The sequence below is a fragment of the Leptonotus elevatus genome, chromosome 3 (assembly GCF_054856555.1).
Source record: "Leptonotus elevatus isolate MCC_2025b chromosome 3, RoL_Lele_1.0, whole genome shotgun sequence".
Lineage (NCBI taxonomy): Eukaryota > Metazoa > Chordata > Actinopteri > Syngnathiformes > Syngnathidae > Leptonotus > Leptonotus elevatus.
In genome coordinates this window covers 19,924,995-19,934,681 of record NC_141241.1, presented here as the reverse complement: position 1 = coordinate 19,934,681, position 9,687 = coordinate 19,924,995, and the positions used below count along the sequence as shown (strand labels likewise).

Here is a 9,687-nt window from a genome sequence, read left to right as displayed (position 1 = left end):
CTTTTCAGGATAAAAGTGAAAAAAGAACTACAGTACAACAACATATGAAAAGCCATATGAGCATTTTTTTTTACCCCCTAGATCCTTGAAATCCCTCTTAAGACAGTCACTACTAGTAATTGTTTTTGTCACTTGTAAAAAGCACTATTATTCAGCACTAAATTCCACTCTATGACATGTCCGCACACTAAACTATGTCACTCGTGAGGCGAAACAATTCTGGTCCTACTAATCAGGTCCAGGAGGCTCTCTAGTGTGTGACGTCAAGTAGCCTGGTATCGTTAGTGCTAGTTTACTATAAGTTTAAAAGTAAACTAGTAGGCCAAAAGTTGTAGTATAGTTTAAAAAAATATATATTTTTTTTTAAGGCTACTAGTAAGACTAATAGTAATTGTCTGGCTAGTTGAGATTCCCTTAATTTCGGGATACAACCTCCAGGTGACCGTTTGAATTAGACTATAGTGCTTTCATTAGAGGTGAGGTACTGCCCTCTTGTGTTCCAGATCCAGTGACGATTTTTAAAAGTGTGTCAGCCTTATTTTATTTAATATTTCAAATGGAATACAGTTTACATTATTTTACAAAACATTAAAACACGCACGCACACAAAATATCATTTTTGTTAGCCTGCCTGAGAGACTAGCGCCTAAAAAAGGTGACAAAGACACATGCTATATGTATTGTATCCTAACAAACAGTGTCTAATCAGAAATGCACTGCACCCATTTTAAATTGCAGTGAAAGAGGACGTGAAAGCTTTGGCGCACTACGTGGAATGTGACCAAACCTGACTGAACAAAATGACACTCACGCATTTAAAACGCAACATGCATGCTTCAGCCAAGACAACTGAAAACCATATACTGTATACAGTATACTTAGAAGAAAAAAACTCTTGACAGATACACTCACACATTCACTTTTAAAAGATCATTATGGAATGGGACTTGATAAGGATACATATAATCTGTTTTTGTGTGTGTGAAAAAAATCATATAAAAATATAGAGATAGAACTTAAGCACTTCCTATACAATGGAGAAAAACAACTAGGGCATTGTTACTAAAAAAAAAACTGTTACTAAAAATAAAAAACTGGTAAAATAACCCATAAAGACAAAACTTGCAACATATTAAAAAAAACTCTTTTGTTCATGCGTTTCAGCACACTGACTGCTTTAACTCAATTTTACCATCAAATACATGCAGATTTTCTCAATTCATGGCATGGCTCGTTTCCAAACTTGGCCATCTTAATTTCCCATTGATAATTTCCAGAAACTTTTTGTCATTTTCGGTTGGGATGGAAGTAGGATACAAGTCATTTTTGGCCTTCAATATTTTACAAAGCCCAGGAAAGTGGCAAGCTCGTATCGACGATGAAAATGTCAGCCCCACCTCTGAAGATCAGCCATAATCAGTATATGTAAGTCCTTGGGGAATAATCATCAAGATGAAGTATGGTGATCAATGAACCTGTGAGGCTTATTCATCTCTCCTGCGCGGTTTATCAGATGGGACGGGAGGCCTGTCGCGATCATCGTAAGGGACATCATAACGATCATCATCACGATAGCGCCGATCTCGGTTTCTCTCATTGTCATCGTCATAGCGCTCATTGTACTTATCGCGGGGATCGCCACGGCGGTCGTCGTCGTCATAGCGCTCACGGCGGTCTCCATACTTGTCACGTACGTCGGAATAGTCGCTGCGCCGATCGGTGTAATCGCTGCGACGGTCGTCGTAGTCACTGCGGCGGTCAGTGTAATCGCTGCGACGGTCGTCGTAGTCGCTGCGGCGGTCGGTGTAGTCGCTGCGGCGATCGTCGGGATCCCCGCCTGGGTTGGGGTCACGCTCGCTGCGTTCCTCGTGCGACTCCTGAAGGGGGGCCCTCACACTGGACTCGTCATCGTCCTCGATGCGTCGATCAGCTGACCTTTCAGCTCCGTTCCTGTCGGGCACTTTTTCAGGGGGCCCTTCCCCACGAACTCTGAAAAGTGAACACAACACTGTCATGTGTTCGTTGTTATTATTCGTTGTGACTAAAATTATTCGTTTTGACTTATACTCTTCATTTTGTAGAGTTTTACTTTGCTGCATTGCCTCTGGTACATGTTTACGACGGCGTATTAGGGCCACGTATAAATATATATTTTTTTAGAGGGTGGGGGCAATATTCAGTGAAAAAAAAAAAATCCCAAATTTGCCAGTTTATAAAGTAGCAAATTTGCCACTTTATATAGTGGCAGATTTGCGAGAAAAAAACCCTCAAAAACTAACGAGAAATACACGTAACGTCCTACTCGACTGTTTGTGCCATACTTTTCGGTCGGGTTTACAAATAAGGAGATAATAATTAGTTTTAGCATAGATTAACCATATCATGTTAAGCATTCGCTCTTTGAAGCGTTGTGTACAGCCACTGGCCAGCGACAAAGACGCCTCGCTTTGCGAAGGTCCACACCCGGACGATCAAGCATTTAAGTTAATTTGTTAAAATGTATATTTACTTGTACATTTATGTTTCCAGAATTATTATTTACACATTCATACATTTTGGTATTTTTTTTGTACAAGTATCCAAGTTGATGTGTCGAATCTGCTGCTCTCCGTCATTCACTTGCATTTACCTACGACATCTGATTGGATAGTGTTAGTCAGCTGATAGGGGATCAGGAAGTGTTGTTGCTCTGGCTGCGGTGAATGACGAGTAAAGTTTTTATTTAAGAATGAATCCGTCTCCATCCTGCCTTTTCATTTTATAAACAGTGTCCCATTAACCACCAACGAATCCTCCCATGATTAGACTATAGCTATGCTACGTGTATTTCTTGTAAGTTTTTTTCTCGCAAATCTGCCACTTTATAAAGTGGCAAATTTGCGAGAAAAAAAAAGTGTATATTTGCGAGTTTAGTAAGTGGGAAATTTGCGATTTTTTTTCTCTGAATATTGCCCCCTCCCTCTAAAAAATATATATTTATACGTAGCCCTAATACGCCGTCGTACATGTTCAATGTAAATATTGTATTTATTAATTTTTTTTTTTTAATTTTCAGCTTCTCTGTGTTGCCATGCCAATCTATTCTGCCTAGGGCCTCCAGAATAAGTCATGCTGACCCGTGTAACTAACTATTAGCAGTGGGACTGTGCCATTAACTAATCAGATTTCAAATTCATTCTCAGCGGCTCAGTGAACTGGCCCTCAATGACTTCAGCAGGAGTCCGTCTTCTGATTGGTTGGTCAGAGCCCTAAAAGTTCCACGAAACAAAACACATCTGTAGCAACCTACACACGTTTCTATGGGCATTGTATGAATACAATTAACAATAGAGCAATACAGTAAATTTAATTACATAACAATTGTTTTTTTTCATAGATTGTCTGAAGTGCTCCAAATTATGCCCCTCCCCCCCGCCCCCCAAATATATACAGCCAAGAAAAAAAAACTCTTTAGAGTTTAAATGTATTTTTAAATAAATTTGGTAAGCTATGAAATCAACCTCTTGTTGCTAATTACATTTATCTCGAGTGTGTCCGGAAAGAAAACGTTACCCCATTGCATATTCCTCATCTTCCTTCTTCTTGCGGCAGCAGCAGCAGTAGATGACGACGACGAGGATGATCAACGCTGCAACGACTCCTGCAATGATTCCTGCTGTGGAGCCGATGTTCATGGACGCTAGACAGACAGAGTGCATGGAAGACCCAAAGGACGAGGGAGGGATAAGACAATGCATTGTTGCAAAAAAAAAAAAGAAAACAAAAAGTATTTGTTTGGAGAAAAGCTTTAGCGATAGCAAAGGCGTTTCCTACGCGGCATGACTGTGAGGGTGACGTTGCAGCTGGAACTGCGGATCTTGTTGCTTGAGGTGCAGGTGTAGTATCCTGATGTCTCTTTGGTGATGTTGAATAGAGGCAAGATTCCAACTTCTGACAGACACAATCAGAATAAACGCTTGGAGGCTTGCACTTCCTGACATTCCCTATTATATTATTTTCATGAAGACCATGACCACACACAAAAAAAAGGATCACATGAAACACACATGCACACAGTGTCTAATACAAGCGCTATGTCACTTGTGCCTTTGCGATATAATACTTATATTAAAATGAATGGAAAAAGGGTTATAATGTGCTACAGATGCCCCAAGATGGCTATAAAGCATTAATTTTGCTTAAATGAAAGTCCTCAACTCACTTCCACATAGTTCCATGACACAAGATGATGACGAATCCCCATAAAAACACAAATTTTGCCTAAATAAGCCAAAAAAAAACCAAAAACCCATCACATGTATTCTTCAAAAAAAACCTCCTCAACTCTTGAGAATCATTTCTTGGCCACAAAATGGCTGCAAACACTACATTTGTCTAAACAAAGCTCTTCGACAACCTTACAATTTTATATTTTTATTATTTAGACAATTTCAGTCCTATGTTGGCAGTCAGAAATTTGAGTAATACTTTGCTTTGAAACAGCAGCATGTGAATACTGTGGATGTTGTTCACTTCTTTCCATTTCAAGTGGTAACCATCTTAGTTGTCTTGTTTCTCATCCTAATTTTGGCAAGGATTATTGGTTGGATAGAGCAGATGTATGATGTACTTACTGCTGGTACTCCTTGGGCCTTTCATACGAGGAACTTTGCGCACGTCAAGACTAGTCCACTCGTATTCGGGTGGAGGTGAGCCCTCCTCTGATTGACAGGTCAGGTTGATGTTCTGTCCATATGTCGCTTTCCCTTGGATTTTACAGATGGGTGTAGACGGAGCCACTAAAAGCAACACAGTTACAGAAATGGCACACTGTTACATAGTAATCATTTTGTATACCCAAAATATACACACACAAAAAAGGTGCAGACAATATGTGATGCACATTTATTTTCCAACCAATGAAAAATGTTACCTAGAACCACCAAGCGAGTGCTGTCGAAAAGCGTGCCCTCCGTGTCTCCTGGGATCTGCACACGGCACTCAAATTCTTTGTTGTCCGCAAGTGTGATTGAGAAAAGTTGCAGGTCGGCCTTTCCCGCGGCCAGGTTCACGTCCATTGTCACGCGTCCAATGTGGGCTTCTTTGATGTCCAGCACTGAACCAACCGAGTAATAAGTGGCTATCACTCTCTGTTCAAATCAACAACATCACAATGGTTATCATATGCCGGCCTTTGCTGTCCACCTGGCATATTTTTTTTTTTTACCAGGGTGGCAGTTTTTGTAAGATTTTTTTTTCCCCATTTGCAACTTTAGTACTTTAAATATATACAAAAATGCACAGTTTACATTAAATTTTATCATTGTTGGTCAATTGGAATGCATGAAAAGTACATTCTTAAATTCCTTGCCATGATTGGATTAAATCTTTCAATTGGATTTCATTCTACATTAGGGCTTCAACAATTGAGTAATTCAATTAATCAATCAATTCATCTCTGGTTTGAAACATCTCCCATTATCCAATTAATCAAGTAAATTATCTGCTCTTTACCAGATTACCAGTGATCCATTTTTGGTTAAGGCCCCAGTTTCATCTACTTAAATTCCAAAATAGGTGTATAATGACTTTCTGCATTCCAATGGAGCACATGAATGACAATTTAGAGTGTACAAAGTGGTGATTCCCTCTGCTGACCACAGAAATGAATTACATTTCAATTTAAGGAGCGGAAGCACCCTTTACTGTAGAACTGTACAATAAGCACAAAAAAAAGGGGGGGGGGGGTGTTCTGTACTGACTATAAACAAAAATATGTATTTTGGAGGGTGTTTTCTGCACATTGTAATGGAAAGTAGCCTATGGCTAGAATCCAATGTGGTGCGTTTACATGCATGTATCCCATGAGATATTTATCAACATACACCGTCCCGACTATATAAATAAAATTGAAACTGGAATTTGAAATGTAAAAAAAACTAAATACACTAATGACATGGACTGATGTTAGTAACACTAATAAAGTAAAATAATCAAAAAAACAATATTAAAAAATATCGGCACTTATTTTAGGCCATAAACAAATGGAAATATTAGTAGACTACATTTGAACAAGGCCTTATAAATAAATATTGATGGAAACAAATAGTCGTTTGCACTTATAGCTATGAATGACAGCAAGAGATCGACGGCTAAAGAACAAACCTCATCCGCATCAGCTTCTAATCCTTCCACAGACCACGTGATGATAGTTAGTGGCGGATCGGGGACATCAGATTGAAACGTGCATGGCAATGTTACGTTGTCACCTCTGGCATACTCGTACTCTTTCTCTGCGATGCTCACTTCTAAGGCACCAACACCCACCGACACTGTAATGATGTCAAAAAGATGATTGATTTAGAAGAAGAACCGTTGCTCATACGTGAATTCAATAGCTTCCTCATCTCGCTAAATAAACTGAACAAAAATACTAAACTATTTGACTCTTTACACTTTAAAACCGATATTATTAGTTTTGGTCTTACTTAGTTAAAACAGGCTTGCGACTTTTTCCACATATGACGACACCATGTAAAGACATGTAAATGGGGAGAGCTCGAGTCAACCGTGCTTGAAAGCTTGTAGATATGTAAAGTGGAAAAGGGACACCACTGACATAATACAGAACATGGACCAAGGAGCTTTTATTAAAGTGATGCAGAATATAACAAGATATTCCCTATCAGTGGCCCTTTTTAAGGGAATCGTTTACATGTCAGTTGCAAGAATGATTCGTAGCAGCCTAAAAACTGCTTTCAAAAATGATGTTAAATCTGAAAAAGCACACATCTTTCAGTTGATATTTGAGTAGCCTATTTTGTGTACTGCTAATTTGTTTGGCTCACACAGCAAACTTTTGTTCTTATTATTTTGTCATATTTTAGATGTCTGTATCTTAAGAAAAATAAAAAAGGAGGGAAGATATTTTGTGTGGATTTTTTTTTTTTTTGTACTAAGTTATCAAAACAAATATAATTGATGGTAAAAATAAATTTGTACTTTTTCATTTCAGACTAGTTTTATAATTTCACAAACAGTAATTTCACCATTCAGGCTTTTTAATGTATTAATTTATTTGTTTATACGCTGCCTGTAAGTGTGAGCTTCTGCTCATTACATATAGCATCTTAACAGCACAACTACAAAATGGTGGATTCTTTAGGCTTAGATGGTTCTCCAAGGATATTCGAACAGACTGTCGACTTTGTCAAGCTAAAGCGAGACAGCCATGTTGGGCGTTTCCCCATTTTATTGCCATAGAAGGTTTTTATACATCAACTTGAGATTTAAAAACATACAGGTTGAATCCGCCACATTTTAAAAACAAATGTGTCTATAATTTGACTGGTCTCCTGTAAATATAGGCTTAAACAAACACTTTACATGCCAGACAACCTGAGAAAGCTTCGGAGAGTAGCACAAACGAAAACAGGTGTGGCCCCTTAAAAAAAATATTGTGCACAACGACTCACTCAGATATAGAAGAGTGATGGTGAAAATCCTTGTCTCCATGGCTAGAACCCACGTTTTAGCGTACCCGTTAAAAACGGCAACGCAAGTATCACACTTCAAGAGCTGTCCTCGTCGATCTGTGTGCCGCTCCAGGTGAGCCGCTTGAGCCTGGAATTGGCCGTTGACTGAGAGCTCCCCTGAGCCAATCACGGCCGCTCTCGTCGAACAGGTAGCATTTCTTGCCCCGCCCACCAGACGTGTCTTGGCCTGCGCGCTGCCGACCCTGGCTTGGAAGGAGCTTAACCAGGAGACTCTCATCACATTTCAAATGTCCGTGATGCGTTTAAGCTACACCGTTGACAAAAAGCGCACATTTGACTTGATTTATAGTAGTTAACTCATGTTGCGAAAGTGAGGGGCATGCTAAAACAGGCATTTGGGTTGAGCAACAAACAAACTGTTTAAACCACAAGAGTTGGAACCTGTTAAACTGGTTACATGAGAACCTTACCCCGCTGAGTTTTTAGTGTAAGCAGAAGTGGCAAAAGTACTCAAGTCCAAGCCTGTATTTAAGTAGAAGTATAAATACTTAAGTAAGGAAGAAAGGAAGGAAGTAAATTAGATAAATAAATAAATACAAATAGAAAAGTATACATTTTTATTTGCCCCCTTTAGTGAAATAAACTTCTTTTTTTTAATGCAGTCCGAAATGAACAGTACACAAGTTACATTTAATTTATATTGTCAAATACATACAATACCGTTTTGCTAACTTGACATACATAAAATTAAAAAAATATATACCAGTGAGAGGTTTCGGTATTTGGTTTATGAATTTTGTGGGAGTGAGTGTGTTTTTTACGTGTGAGAGTTTGTGTGTGTGCGTGCGTGCGTGCGTATGTGCGAGAGAGAGAGAGAGAGAGAGAGAGAGACAGACAGAAACAGAGCCAGAGCCAGAGCCAGAGCCAGAGCCAGAGCCAGAGCCAGAGCCAGAGCCAGAGCCAGAGCCAGAGCCAGAGCCCGAGAGAGCGAGAGAGCGAGAGAGCGAGAGAGCGAGAGAGCGAGAGAGCGAGAGAGCGAGAGAGAGAGAGAGAGCGCGACAGGAGAACCACGGCAGGGATGCATGGAATACTGAACACAATTTATTCAACAAAAACACTAACAGGGGTAAAACTCTAAATGAACAAAACCAGCAACGTTCTAAAAAGACCAAAAATCAAAGTAACAACAAAACACAAGAGTGGTGACAGTAACAATGATCTAACAAAGACTGAACGAAACCAGGAAACTAAATACAAGCCAACTGATGAGACAACGAGAGACACCTGGACAAGACACAAGTGGCTGGGGGAGATGACTGGATGACACAAGGGAACAGGATGACGAGTACAGGTGCAAACAAAATGAGCAAGACAGGACACAAAAACATGATATACACAAACATTATCAAATATATAAGTATATCAAATAAATGCTCAGATGACATTCCATAGCCACAACTATAGCTTTGTCATTATATATACATATATATATATATATATATATATATATATATATTTATATACACACACACACACACACAACTTTTTTACACTAATTTTGACACAGTAAATATTAAAGTGTAGTTTGTAGTGGCAAAGGTATGGCAATGTTTTGGAGAGTTAAGTTCCTGCTACTTTACTTTGCTTTGTTTTGCACTTTGTTTTTCATTACATTGTAATTTGTTATTCATAGTTAATTTAAGAATGGCCTTGAAATAGATTTTAGCGCACACAGGAGGCAATGTGTTAAGTTTTTCTACCACACTTTGAGGCTACTCACTAAATTCACATAGGGTGAACGTTGCGGTTAATTAACCATGATCAAAACAGGATTGTAATTGCCTATACATGCCACAAGATGGCAGCAAAAGTTTTTTCTCTATTTGACAAGACGTTAGCCAGAATGAATTAAAGCTCCTCCCCTCACTTCCAAATTGTTTTTTGGCTATAAGATGGTGTCAAAACAATATTTTTCCATATTTTGTCTAAATACATACATCTCTATGTATTACTATTGTTTATCCGTTAGGTGGACACATCCTCTGAATCACTTTGTTTGTAGCGTCGTTGCTCGGATCCTGGCCTTCACAAACTCCTTTTGCTCTTTACCTGCTCAGCAAGACCTTCCAGAAGAGATGCAAGGAGCTCCTCTGTTGCGGCTGTGGTGAAATCATCAAAGCGTCAACACAGGGTCCGAATCATGATATGCGTA

At 39.1% G+C, this 9,687-nt stretch overlaps 1 protein-coding gene across 1 annotated transcript; it reads right to left on the bottom strand.

Moving 5' to 3' along the window:
* Positions 1-524: 524 nt before the first annotated feature.
* LOC147177249 (cell surface A33 antigen-like) lies at positions 525-7,726 on the bottom strand. The gene is made up of 7 exons (XM_086072357.1): positions 7,455-7,726; positions 6,145-6,311; positions 4,913-5,129; positions 4,614-4,778; positions 3,814-3,930; positions 3,553-3,679; positions 525-1,989 (listed from the first exon to the last, which is right to left on the bottom strand). The coding sequence occupies exons 1-7, from the start codon at positions 7,492-7,494 to the stop codon at positions 1,485-1,487; spliced, it is 1,338 nt and encodes a 445-aa protein (XP_085928483.1). The 5' UTR covers positions 7,495-7,726; the 3' UTR covers positions 525-1,484.
* Between the last annotated feature and the right edge of the window lie 1,961 nt (positions 7,727-9,687).

Bases quoted from the DNA above. Each gene is read 5' to 3' on its own strand.
- LOC147177249 (XM_086072357.1), bottom strand. From the start codon at position 7,494: ATGGAGACAAGGATTTTCACCATCACTCTTCTATATCTGA. The intron at 6,312-7,454 runs GTGAGTCGTTGT...ACATCATTACAG, and splicing joins CATCACTCTTCTATATCTGA to TGTCGGTGGGTGTTGGTGCC. The intron at 3,931-4,613 runs GTAAGTACATCA...TGTGTCTGTCAG, and splicing joins AGGCCCAAGGAGTACCAGCA to AAGTTGGAATCTTGCCTCTA.